Raw genomic sequence first — 13,342 nt, forward strand, 5'->3', positions numbered from 1 at the left:
AACTTCATTTATTTCTAAAATTACAAAGAAATCTAAGGCCTAAAATGCTACTTTACATTTCTAGACCAAGCACTTGAATTAAAGGATTGAGCTATTTATAAAACAAACAAACAAAAAAATGGGATGCCATCTGAACAAGTAACCAAATTAACTATCTCAAAATTGGACTAGATTGAATGGTGTGATGAAATAAATTATCCGAAAATGAAAGTGATGTTTTTATTTACTAGATTACGGCCCTGGGTTTAGATCACTTAAAATGACAAATATGCTGATGGCTTCGTCCCTAAAAATCCATTAATGGGCCTTTGTTAAAAAAAAAAAAAAAAATGGGCCTTTGTAGATAATCTAAAATGTGTAACATTATTCTCAATAAGCTAAGAAAACGCTGAAAAGTCTAGTGGTGAGTCCCACAATGTATTTATCTTCTTACGGTATTTATAAAAGGGTCTATGAGGCTGCTCGCCCTCTGAGTTTTCACACTGGTACCACACAACCAAGGAACTCTTGGATAATAGATCTGTGCATCTATTTTGGCAGAATATGCAGTTTTACAACAATGTCTTACTCAATATCATACTTATGAAACAGATGGCATTCCCAAGAAATGGTTTTAAATGAGAAATGTAATTCTGGTCAACCTACAGTGTTGTTGTTGTTGTTAGGTGCCATCGAGTCGGTTCCAACTCATAGGGACCCTATGCACAACAGAAGGAAACACTGCCCGATCCTGTGCCATCCTCACAATTGTGCTATGCTCGAACCCACTGTTGCAGCCACCATGCCAATTCATCTCCTTGAGGGTTTTCCTCTCTTTTGCTGACTCTCTGCTTTACCAAGCATGATGTCCCTCTCCAGGGACTGGTCCCTCCTGATAACATGTTCAAAGTATGTGAGATGTAGTCTCATCATCCTTGCTTCTAAGGCGCATTCTGGCTGTGCCTCTCCCAAGAGAGATTTGGTCATTCTTTTGGCAGTCCATGTATATTCAATGTTCTTCACCAACACCACAATTCAAAGATGTCAATTCTTCTTCGGTCTTGCTTATTCATTGTCCAGTTTTTGCATGCACACAAGGCAACTAAAAACACCATGGCTTGGGTCAGGCACACCTTAGTCCTCAAAGCAACATCTTTGCTTTTCAACACTTTAAAGAGGTCTTTTACAGTGTAGTCCTCCCATAGGTCTTGCACCTTAGCAATAATACCCTCTCTCTGCTCACTGTTTATCACATTAAGGCCATTATTTCTCCCTCTGCTTTCAGGATTCCCACACAAGAGGAACGTCAAGATTATAATGAAGACGGAAGCTAGGGGACAGGCATAGCTCTTAAGCCTAATACTTCAACTAATACTACCCCATAACTGCTGGTCTCTATTCCTTAGCGAATACGCTCCCTGTTATTCTCCCAGTACAGCCAGAATGCTCCTTAGATGCAAGGATGGCGAGACTCTGTCTCACCTACTTTGGATATATTATAAGGAGGGACCAGTCCCTGGAGAAGGACATCATGCTTGGTAAAGTAGAGGGTCAGTGAAAGAGGAAGACCCTCAATGAGATGCACTGCCACAGTGGCTGCAACAATGGGCTCAAGCATAGCAACAATTGTGGGGATGGCACAATACCGGGCAGTGTTTTGTTATGTTGCACACAGGGTCGCTATGAGTTGGAACAAACTGGATGACACCTAACAACATTCCCCTACATCTTAAATTATCACCCTGTTTGCTATACTGAGTGGAATACCAAAAAAAAAAAAAAAACCCATTGCTGTTGAGTCAATTCTGACTCATAGCAACCCTACGGGGCAGAGAAGAACTGTCCCATAGAGTTTCCAAGGAGCGCCTGGTGGATTTGAACTGCCGACCTTTTGGTTAGGAGCCATAGCACTTAACCACTATGCCATCAGGGTTTGCACTGAGTTGAACAGTGCCCCCCAAATTAAAGTCTACTCAAAACCTGTGAATCTGACCTTATTTAGAAATAGGGTCTTTTTAGCTGTAATCAAGGGCAGATGAGGTTATACTGAATTAGAGCAGTACCTAATCCAATGACAGGTGTCTTCTTAAGAAGAGAGAAATCTGGACACAGACACACAGGAAGAATTCCATGTGACAGCAGAGACAAATAAGCAAGGGATGCATCTATAAGCTAAGAAACACCAAGGTTTTCTCGCAACTGCCAGAAGGTAAGCAGCAGCAAAGACTCATTCTCCTTTACAGCCTTCGGATAGAGCATAGCTCTGCTGCACGACCACTTCATTTCAGACTTCTAGCCTCAGGAACTGTGAGAGAATAAGTTTCGGTTGTTTTAAGCCACTCAATTCTGGTCAGTTGTTATGGCTGCCCTACGAAAGGCGAGCATCGACTTATCTACTCCCGTGTCCGCTCTTGGACCACCTGACTGTGTTCATCACTTACATTTCAGCAAAAATGTAAGGAAACCAAGGAAAAGATGTCACTATTGCCTTTTCACTTTCTAATAGCACTAACTTCTACTAAGCTATGATTTTTTTTGTTTTAACAAAAGTGCAGTTGAAAGAATCCCGTCAAATTTGCTATTAACATGAAAGGCCTCTTTATTCTATTAGGACATTGCCTTGATGCTATAAGTTACACCTTTAAAATATACCACATTACCCCTAAACGCCCTTTTAACTCAGTACTGAGGTCACACCTGAAGTTCATCCTTCAGCCAAAGATTAAACAGGCCCACCGAACAACACATGTGGCTCAAACGTGTACATGAGACTAAATGGGTACGCCAGCCCAGGGGCGATGATGAGATGGCAGGAGGAGACAGGAAAGCTAGATGAATGGAAATGGGGAACCCAAGGTTGAGAAAGGGAGAGTGTTGACATGCTGCAGGGTTGGGAACCAATGTCACAAAACAACGTGTATTGTTTAATGAGAAACTAATTTGCTTTGTAAACCTTCATGCAAAGCACAAAAATATGAAAAAATAAAATATACCACACTAAATTCGTCAAGATACCAATTCAAGGGGAAACATATCAAGCAGTTACTTATTTAAATATAGCATACTTACCTTCCTGTGAATCATATAACCTAGGCTTACTCAACTTTCAACTTTTAAAAGGTGTTTAAGAAAAACGCAAGGTGAAAGTGGAGGCAAGAAAAAGGAATCACTTAAGTTACCTCAGGATGCACAAGATCATGAATAAGACATGGGACTGGGAAATCTAAAATCACCGTTTTAGAAATTAACAAAACCTAAAAGAGAAAACTTGTATTTCCTTAACATTCTTTCTTTCCCTCATTCATTCAGCAAGCAGCCTCTACTAGGTTGCTGGCACTACCTGCGGACATAACAGGGAATGAGAAGCCAAATGCCTTCATTCCAAAAAAAGCCAGGCCTGTTGTCGTCAAGTCAATTGCAACTCATAGCGACCCTAAAGGACAGAGTAGAGCTGCGCCACAGGGTTTCCAAGGAGCACCTGGTGGATTCGAACTGCCAACCTTTTGGTTAGCAGCCATAGCTCTTAACCACTACACCACCAGGGTTTCCTTGCCTCCATTAGGAGGAAAGAAAGTGAGAAAATAACTGTCAAAGTTTCAGAATTCCATAAAAGTATCAACGTCATTTCTAAAACCAGTGATTTCTGAACAATTAACCATGTTCCCATGTTCTTCCAGCGCACTCAATGAAGAAATATCTCCTAAATTCTCAATTCCCTATATCAGAAATACTGATACATCACCCTCTTTCTACTCTCCCATGAATGTAATTAAAACAGATGCTGATTGTAACTAAATAAGTTACACTATGAATCCCACTATAGACACCAACGAAGTTTACATTTTAAATGCAAATAATAAACCCTAAAAAAAAAAAAATTGGAGGAGGTGGTTAAAATCGGTAGGCTGGTATCTTCTCTGGAACTCTGATGTCAAAGTTCATTAACTCAACACCACAAAGCAAAATTATGACAAATATTTGGTAACCAACAAAAGCAATGACATGTAACTCTGTCAGTGGTATTGATTACTATGCACAGTTGAAAGCAACTTTCACGGAAACGTAAGCCACAGAGCGAAAGAAAATATAAGTCACTAAAAGCTACGTATGCAGCAAAAACACATTTTACTTTCCTTAGCTTAACTCTAAACATGTGCTGCACGCAGTTAAAACACTTGATCTTTAAGTCCTTCATTTGTGCCCTTGCCCAGACATAAACTGTGCAAACAGATGACATGGCGAAAGGCAGTTTCACAACTGTGTTACATAGAGTGTATCAAGGTGGTATATTTCACTAGACGATTGAAGAAGTTGCTAACATCATCAGACATTTTTACAGTACTTGGGAGATTTCTTACAGATCCAATTAAATTCCACATACCACCAGTGTCAACTCTCTTCACTGTGGCACGTTCTGTCTTCTCTCCCACCAGCTATCAGCCACAGGAAGTCTGGTTGCAGCCCTGTCAATGTGCTTTACTGCTCACGTCCTAGTAACCCCTTGATTTTGAGAAAGCCACATTTTCATATTTACTCCAAACTTGCAGAATGAGCTAGTCTTGCCTCAGGCTTTGCTCTTCCTAGCTCATCAACTTTTTTTTCACTTTCTGTCACAAGAAATATTTTTACATTGCGACCAAAGGGCAATATTAGAAGGAAACCACAACAAACTGAGGAGTTTCAAATATTACTTCTTGAGTTTAAAATGCACAAAACAAGCGCTGGCTTTCTTCTGCTAAATAACACGGTGCAAAAGATAAGAAACCCGAGCAAACTGCCCAAAAGAACTTCCACAGAAGAACTGGAGGCCTGCCTACTGCAGTAAGGAAAAGATTAAAGCGTGTAGTACTGTAATCTCTCAGGGCTTTTGAGCCCAAGAAGACAGAAATCTGCATTTATGCTCAGAAACCTACTTCATTTCTCCATATGACTGAATGACTATATAGATTGTGTACCCTCCAAATATAACCATTTGCAAGAGACAACTACATACACAAATCAGAAGAAACCTATTAAATAATCTCTGTTCACCTCTTGGAATTTTTAAGAAAATGTTTCCACGTAATCCTCAACTGTCCTTGAAATACACAGGGTGTCTTTTACCAACACAGGCTACCGGAGACAGAGCATACCCTGCCCAGGCAGGTACAGGTCATAATTCCAGGCCAATTCTGCAAGAGGTGACAGCCTCAAGTTTAACTGGGGATGCCTGCACACAGCTCCCGCTGCACCTTGGGGATCACCTCTCCATTCTTTCCAAATGCCATTTGCATCCAACCCGTGTTCCTGTTAGCAGTGGGCTCCCCCTACATCTCCCTCCTTACACTCCCTTCCCCCGTGGAAACAGACCCCGAGGCCGGCTGGGGGTGGGCTATCAGCGCCCTTCTTCCACCTACCTTGATGATGCTGCTCCGGCGGGGCAGGCCGCCCGGCTTGCTCTCCCGGGGGAGGGGACCAGCGGCCGGACTGGGAGTCAGGGCGAGCGCAGCTCCCCGGGGTCCCCTGGCGGGGCTGGCTTGGGCTTCGTCCCCGGACACGCCGAGGCTGCAGTCTCCGTTGGAAACCCCGCCGCTGTCATAGCGCGCCCGCCCCTGGCCGAGGCGACCTCCCCCGCCGCCACCGCCTTCCCCGGCTGCGGCTTTCAGGGAGCCCTTGGCACCGAGGGCCGGGCTCGGGGAGGTGGGCAGGGCCCCGCCGGCGGTGCCCCCCCGGCCGCACTCCGCCATGGGCGCCCCGCGACCCGCCAGCACAAAGCCGCGTCCCCGCGTCCCCGCCGCCGCCTCGGGCCGCCGCGCGGCCCCTCCTCCTCTCCTCCTCCCGCCGCCGCCGCCTCGGCTGCTTCTTCCGCTTTTTTTTTTTTTTTTAATTTAGATGTGATGTTTGTTTCGAGCTCGCCTCGCGCACGGTTAAAGTCGTGGCGACAGAATTATCAGAAGATTCCTGCAGGGGAGAGAAGAGAGAGACCCGAGTCAGCGCCCGCGGCGGCGGAGCCGGGCTCCCGGCACCTGGGGAAGGAAAACACGCCCCGACACACGCGCCGCCGCGGGCGCCAAAAATAACCCGCGCGGCCCGGCGCCCACCCCGGGGTAAAGGAGCTCCCAGCCCAAGGGCGCGAGGTTCCACCCCGAGGTAACACGCGCTCTCCCAGGGGCGCAGGGCACCCGCCCCGGGCTCGGGGGCACCCACCGAGCGGGAACGGGGCACCCTCCCTGGGGGCTCGGGCACCCACTCGGCGGACCAGGACGCCCACTTGGGGCGCAGGGCCAAGGGGAAACGGCGGACGCTCCAACGCTGTCCGGCCACACGGAGGCGCCTCCCGAGGGTCACGCGGCCCCGGGCGGACCCCAACTCCTGAGGCCGCCGCGTGCCGGGCCCCTCGGTGCTCTCCGCCCCAGCCCCGGGACCTGCCGAGACCCGCGGCGCGGGGAGGAAGCGCGCGGCGGCCAGGGGCGGCTCGGCGGTCCCAGACCCGGGTGCGGCCCGAGGGGCAGCTCCCCGAGGGGGGACTGCGGACCCACCCGGCCCGCGGCCATCTCCGCCCGCGCTCGGCGCTGCCCCCTACAGGCCGCGGGGACCCTCCCGCCTCCTTCCCCCGACCCACCGCCGCCGCCGGGCTCCTGCTCGAGGTCGCCGCCGTCGCGGCTGCTCTCGCCGCGGCCGGGTCATCGGGCCAAGGCGACCTCGCTGCCGAGGGACGGCGACGGGCGGCGGCCGCGAGTTCTTAATACCCTCCGCCCCTCCGGTGGATCTGCCGCAACTGCCAATCACCCGCCCGGGGCCCCGAGGCGCAACGACCGCACAGGCCACGGGGCCTGGAGCGCAGCTCCGGCCTCGGGGGCTCAGCCGCTGCGCCTCCCGCTTCTCCCCGCCATCCAGACGAAAACCAAGCCCATTGCCGTCGAGTCGACTCCGTCCGACTCACAGCGTCCCAAGCAGTTCAGGAAAATGCTATCCGGAAGACCCCTCATTGGGCTTCCCCAGCCGGGCAGACCCATCTCACGTATTAAAACCAATCCCGTTTCCTTGGGCTCCTGAACTGTGAATTGATCCAACTAGTTGCAAAGATGCTGGGGGCGGCGGGAGTGAGGGGTGAGAAGCAGAGGATATAGGCAGAGCGTATCCTGTGCTCTTAGGCACCCCTCACTGATTTCCGCCATCCCTCCCAGCCCGCTGCCTAATCTCGCCCCCAGTGACGCCAGGTGGTCCAGTCCCCTGCGGGCCCCGCCCTGGGTCAGGCTCATCTTTGGGGGTAACGCCTCAGCCGGTTCCTTTGGTCCCCCCTAACAGGCTTCAGGGAAACACTGGTGGCTAGTTGTTAAGTGCTACAGCTGCTAACCGAAGGGTCGGCAGTTCGAATCCGCCAGGCGCTCCTTGGAAACTCTATGGGGAAATTCTACTCTGTCCTATAGGGTCGCTATGAATCGGAATCAACTCCTCAGCACTGGGTCCGCCTAAAACAACCCTGATCACGTCGTTCCCCTGAACAAAAACCTCCCTCGCACCTGACAGGGCCTGAGGCCCCACCCTGCCTAGCCCCACCCACCTCTCCATCCCAGGCTCCCTGGGCTCCAGCTTCACACCCTTCTGTCGCACCCTACACTTCGATCCAACTTGTGTTCCCTTTTCGGGAAATACACTCCTGCAGGACGCAAAGGAGAAGCTGATCCCATCTGCTGGGGGGATGAACTTGAAGACCTTGTTATTAGCATGATGTGTAGCAAACTGCCAAGTAGTCTTGGAGGAAACCTGTTTTACGTTCATATACATACCTACTCTTGCCCTAGAAAGCATCCAACACCTTCCCGTTATTCTTGGGGGCGTTTTAATTCTTCTGATCCTCTGGATTCATGTTTTTGTTACCCTCGATTGAGCTTCTATCCATCTCTTGCCAACCTGGGCCTACACTAACAAATATTTTCCCATCGATGGGCAACAATGTCTTCTTCTTTTATTCAGTTCCATCTCTTTGCTACCTTTCTTTTCTAGTTTTGTTTTAAAAATAGTAGTGTTTTCTGTCTTGTGATAGTTTTGCAAAAAAATAGATCCAAATAATTCAAATTAGATTCTTAATCTGCTTTATCTGATTTAAAAGCATAATGGTAAGTTTGCTATGGGGGAAGGAAAGAATGCTGGAGCCTTTATTCTTCAAGTTCTCTAACTTTGATATTTTGAGTAAATGCCTGGAGGTATTTCTGCCCTTTCTGCATTCGTATCTAATTTTTCTCCACACATTGACCAATCCCTAGTATAATGCTAGGAGAGCCATTTAGTTTACAAGGATGGCAATGGGTTTCCTGGGGTGAGTGGGGGCATATTGAGGTTTAAAACTCCAGGATGCTTTTTCTAAAGCCACCATTTCATTCCCTAATGCCCTCCAAAATGAGCACCTATCCATCTCACTCTGCACTCCCAACAGGTCAAACCAGGGAGACTTCGTTGAAATAGACGTGGCATTTAAATTAAAATGTTTCCCCAAGCATCTTGGCAGACCTGTAACTAATGATGCCAGAAGCCCAAGGCCTGTGCCAGGTTTCTTTTTATCCCCGTAAGTGCTTGTCTCCCACAAGCCGCTGGTCACACGCTTGCTGTACTTCTTCATCACACAAACAGCCAAACTGTAGGCACTGTTTCTTCGATACGGGGATGGGAAGCAGCGTGTTCCTCTGACACAGGCAATTTTCAGCTCCCAACTGGCTTTTTAATAGCTAAACTCAGATTTTTTTTTTCCATCATGAACAGCAGAGTAAGCAATTGTTTCTCCTCCTTCCTGCTTGTCCTCTGCAGTTACTAAGTGATTGCTTGCCATTTCTCCTATTCCATGAGCAATGTTATTGAAGAAATTGTAAATATTTTGCCAGAATTCTTGCTGAAGTGTTTTCATAGCATTTTAAAATTCATAGAAATTAGAGTTGGAAAAAGAGCCAAAACATCATAGTCATTCTTCAGCAAATTCTAATAGTTCTTTCAGACTAACTCTCAGAGCAGAGCAATAAGATATAGACAAAAACCAAAAACGTATTAATAAAATGCTCAATCTGGGTAACACCATGATGCCTGGGCCAATTTATTTCTTATATCCATATACTAATGGTTGGGTTCTGATGAATAATTTTTCATAATTTTAAAAGTCAATAAAAAGTCTTTAAAATTTTACATCCATATCATACCAGCAGTATATAGTTTTAACTCTTTTCAACTTTTCCTCATATTTCAATGAGTCTCAGCTTTTAATCATTGTCACTCTTCACCAAACTGTCTTCAGTTTGTCTACCTCTTTAAGTAGATGTCTAAAACTTGAGCTGTTCAAGCTGCTGGGCCATAAAATCCTCCCTTCGGCCTCCCAAAATAACACTGACGCTGTTGGCTGACTTCTTGCTGCCATTCATACTCTTGTAGGTTATGGATTCCTATCTAGTTTCCAGTTCGCAGGCTCTAACATTACAACTGTCCGGATTTTTCTGACTCACTGCACACTTGGCCTTCAGATTATTTTCTCCCTCGATGTATTATGACAGTTTTCATTTCCCAAACTTCGATCTCATTTGATTTCCTGTTGTTCTCTAAAGACGCTGTTCAATATCTGAGCCTTCTTATTCGATGGCTCTCCACATGCTTAATGTGAGAGCTAACTTGAGCAGAAAGCGGGAGACCAAACTGCTGCAAGGAGATAGCAGATTCTGTCAATGTGCTGGTCCACACTGGAGTCCCATTTGCTTCCTGAGTCAATCCAAGATGTTGATTTTAAACTATTATGCTCCTATGGTTTGCATTATGTTTATTTTATCATGACACTCAATATGAAGGGATGTATAGAAATTGCCTTTCTCCCAGGGCAAGAGTGTGGCAAGTTAGACCTGCCAAAAACATTCACTTCCATCTTCTTCCTCTCTTCTGACAATAAAGATCCTTTACCCATTTTCCTTGGAGCTGTCTTCTACCAAAGGAGCCCTGGTGTTGCAGTGGTTAAAGCACTCAGCTGCTAACTGGAAAGTCAGTGATTCGAACCCACCAGTAGCTCTGCAGAGAAAATTTGGCTATCTACTTCCACAAAGATTACAGCCTTAGAAACCCTATGGGGGCAGTTCTACTCTGTCCTGTAGGGTCCTATGAGTCAGAATCAACTCGGGTTTGGTTGCGAACAAGTTAGGCACTCAGGGAATTACAGTGCCACCCAGCCACTGAAGAACAACTGTGTGAATTCATTAAATCATTCTCTGTGGCTGTTGAGTTACGTAGCACTGTGAGGGAATCTATGTATTAGCAGGGATTTCATAAGATTATTCTATCAGCAAAAATAAAACAGCATAGATTAATATGATTCACTCCAAAAATTACTGTTGCTTATCACAACACTTTATAAATTCTCTCTCATGTATTTGACTGCATTTCTACTATTATTTTATTACCGGAGCCACTGCAAAAACTCAAATGCCTGTGGGAGCCAGGCAGGTGATGTAATGAGTGAAGCTGCATGGGTTTGTTCCCTAATAGCATCAAAATTTGTAATTTTTCAACATTGATATACTTTGTATATCAAATATAGAGGATTACCCTTCCCAATTCATCCTTGGTTTTCCAGCTTTTATAGAGGCATGGATATAAGAAATATCTCACTTACCTCTTAACTCCAAGAAATATGGTAGGAGCATAATGATAAATAGCAACCGGACACTTAGCCAGTTGGGGGCTGGGGACAGCAGTATGGACAATGGGGACTCAGGTAACCTGATGAGGAATCTTCGTGTTCCATGAGGGAATCTTGGCTCAATGCTGCCAGAATCATCTTACTTTTCAAGACAAGCCAAAAATCTGGAATATGAAACTTGCTATTGTGTTGGCTAATTGTTTTAAGAGAGAAATGTCCATAAAATGACGTCTCTACATATTGTTCTTTATAATGTCTTCAGGGAGAGCTATTTTTTTTTCAGTTTCTCATGAATGTCATCAGAATTTTCTATCAACTTTTCAGCCATATTCCTGTGATTTTTTTTTTTTTGCTCCCAACTCACGTTTCCTTTATCCACCTATTCCCACATCCAAACCCCAGAACTGTTTCATCTCTGAAAGCTTACACTAAAACCCACCCACTGCCGTCGAGTCGATTCCGACTCATAGCGACCCTATAGGACAGAGTAGAACTGCCCCATAGAGTTTCCAAGGAGCGCCTGGCAGATCTGAACTGCCCACTTCTTGGTTAGCAGCCATAGCACTTAACCACTACTCCACTTTACACTAAGAAACCCATTTTCAGCCCCAAACTCTGTCCTTTTATCAAACCCATTCCCTTACTTCCCCTAAACACACCTGCTAATCTTAGCAAGACCTTTACTTCCTCCACCTGCTTCTATTCTCTCAATTTATCAGCACTCTTGTCTATACTTTTTTCCCAGACTGGGCCTCATGGCTAAGACTTTCAACCACATTCTCACCAGCATGTCCTTGTCCTTCAGGTGTGCCCACCTTGACAATCTACAGCTTTCCATAAATCCAGCTATGGGCTTTCTCCATACCTGCTCTCTGACTACCACTCTGCTGGAAAAGAAAAATATCACAGAGCCAACCTGACCTGAACCATTCAAATGTATGATTTCTTCAACAACAAAAAGATAAAAACCCAACTAAAAACGGGCAAAGAACTTGAATGGACATTTCTCCAAATAAAATACACAAATGGCCCATAAGTGAAAAGATGTTCAATATTATTAGTCATTAAGGAAATGCAAATGGAACCTCAATGTGATGCCACTTCACACCCACTAGGATAGCTACTACCAGAAAAATGGAAAACAGCAAGTGTTGGCCAAGGATATGCAGTCCTGACCTGGTGGCAATGTAAAATGGAGCAGCTGCTGTAGAAAACAGTTTGTTAGTTCCTCAAAAGTTAAACACAGAATTACCTTATGACCCAGCAATTCTACTCCTAGGTATATGCTCAAAAGACTTGAAAGCAGGGACTCCAACAGGTATTTGTACACCAGTGTTCATAACAGCATTATTCACAACAGCCAAAAAGTGGAAACAACCCACGTCCATCGACAGATGAATGGATACACAGAATGAGGTATATCTATACAATGAAATATTATTCAGCCATAAAGAGAAACGAAGTTCTGGTACATGCTATGGTATGGATGAACTTTGAAAACATTATGCTGAACGAAATAAGTCAGACACAAAAGGACAAATATTATATGATCTCACTTATATAAAATATCTAGAATAGGCAAAAGCATAGAAAGTAGTAGCCCTGGTTACTAGGGCCTGGGAGAGGCAGAAATAGGGAGTTATTACTTAATAGGTACAGAGTTTCTGTTTGGGGTGATGAGAAAGTTTTGGAAATAAATAGTGGTGATGGTTACACTACATTGTTAAGGTAATTAATGTCACTGAATTGTATCCTTAAAAGTGAATAAAATGGCAAATTTTTGTGTTATATGTATTTTGCCACAATTAAAAAAAAAGTATGCGATTTCCATCTTCAGTGGGACCTTCTGTGCTGTTAAGGTAGCATTTTACCCTTTGCTAATTGGCTCCAATTTCCATTCTCCAAAGCATTCCTCTCCAAATCCCAACTGTCCCCCTGCCCGTCCATCTTAGCGGTTGTCCTAGGATTCTACTTCACAGGGACAGTCAAATGCATCAAGAAATAAATTGCTTTAACTTTTCCTCCATTTCACTCATCCTTACCCTATCCCTAGCCCCTGTCCTCCTACTGTCTAATGTTAACCCCAAATCAGAAACCATCTATATATGTCTTCAATGATTATTGGATTCTTCTATTCTGATGTGATTGCTCTCTTGGGACCAAAGGGTTTTGTTACTTACCCTTCTGTGGGTAGAAGGTAGAGTGGGATCATCCTGGAAGGAGTGGCCAATCCCAATATCAATCATAAAGAACAGGAATCAGGGGCTTGGAAGGCAGTCTTAGATGGGAGAGGAAACACTTTTCTCTCTGGGCCATGCTCTCTTGGTCTTCATGGGTGCTCCAGGACAGTGAGGAGGAGAATAGGACCTCCAACACCAGGAAGCTCAAGGAGAGGAAGCTGCCTTCATCAGAAACCCCATAAGGCTGGGCCTATGGGTTCCATTGTGTGGCCAGCTTAAAACTGCTCTTTGTGGTGTAATTTCCCCAAGCCGTTAGTAAATAGGGATTAGGTATTATGGCTCCTCTCAGTTGTACCATCATGGGGAAAATGGATGGTCTGAGAAAGAGAGAGGAGTTCCCTTCCTCCCATCCCCACAGCCTGGGTGAAGGCTGGAGCAGTCATGAGTGAGATTCTAAAGAAAAGTAAATCCCCGAGGCGAAGAGGCAGGTGGTGAGCAGGAGCGGCCCTACTCTACAAGGAGCTTCTCTCCCCTTTGC

General features: G+C 45.7%; 2 protein-coding genes across 3 annotated transcripts in view; one reads left to right on the top strand and one right to left on the bottom strand.

The window, feature by feature from the left end:
• PLCL2 (phospholipase C like 2) overlaps positions 1–6,673 on the bottom strand; it is a 214,500-nt gene extending 207,827 nt beyond the window's left edge. Inside the window, exons 1-2 of one of the 2 annotated variants that reach the window (XM_049870667.1) lie at positions 6,581–6,673; positions 5,376–5,919 (exon numbers count right to left, since the gene is read on the bottom strand). In XM_049870667.1, the coding sequence (XP_049726624.1) occupies positions 5,376–5,705 (330 nt within the window). In that variant the 5' untranslated portion in view covers positions 5,706–5,919; positions 6,581–6,673. Of the gene's footprint in view, positions 1–5,375; positions 5,920–6,165; positions 6,512–6,580 lie in introns of those variants that run through there. The other variant, XM_049870666.1, reaches the window with a different exon arrangement.
• On the top strand, positions 5,704–11,544 carry LOC126068244 (atherin-like). Its single transcript, XM_049870693.1, has 3 exons — positions 5,704–5,813; positions 5,851–6,108; positions 11,430–11,544. The coding sequence occupies exons 1-3, from the start codon at positions 5,704–5,706 to the stop codon at positions 11,542–11,544; spliced, it is 483 nt and encodes a 160-aa protein (XP_049726650.1).
• The last annotated feature ends 1,798 nt before the right edge of the window (positions 11,545–13,342 follow it).

This window comes from Elephas maximus, chromosome 27 (genome assembly GCF_024166365.1).
Source record: "Elephas maximus indicus isolate mEleMax1 chromosome 27, mEleMax1 primary haplotype, whole genome shotgun sequence".
NCBI classification, from domain to species: domain Eukaryota; kingdom Metazoa; phylum Chordata; class Mammalia; order Proboscidea; family Elephantidae; genus Elephas; species Elephas maximus.

What these genes read in the sequence shown, in the direction of transcription:
- LOC126068244 (XM_049870693.1), top strand. Translation starts at nt 5,704, where the DNA reads ATGGGCGCCCCGCGACCCGCCAGCACAAAGCCGCGTCCCCGCGTCCCC. An exon ending in CTCCCGCCGCCGCCGCCTCG is followed by an intron (nt 5,814 to 5,850) that starts GCTGCTTCTTCC and finishes TTTTTAATTTAG; the next exon opens with ATGTGATGTTTGTTTCGAGC. An exon ending in GCGCGAGGTTCCACCCCGAG is followed by an intron (nt 6,109 to 11,429) that starts GTAACACGCGCT and finishes CTTGTCCTTCAG; the next exon opens with GTGTGCCCACCTTGACAATC.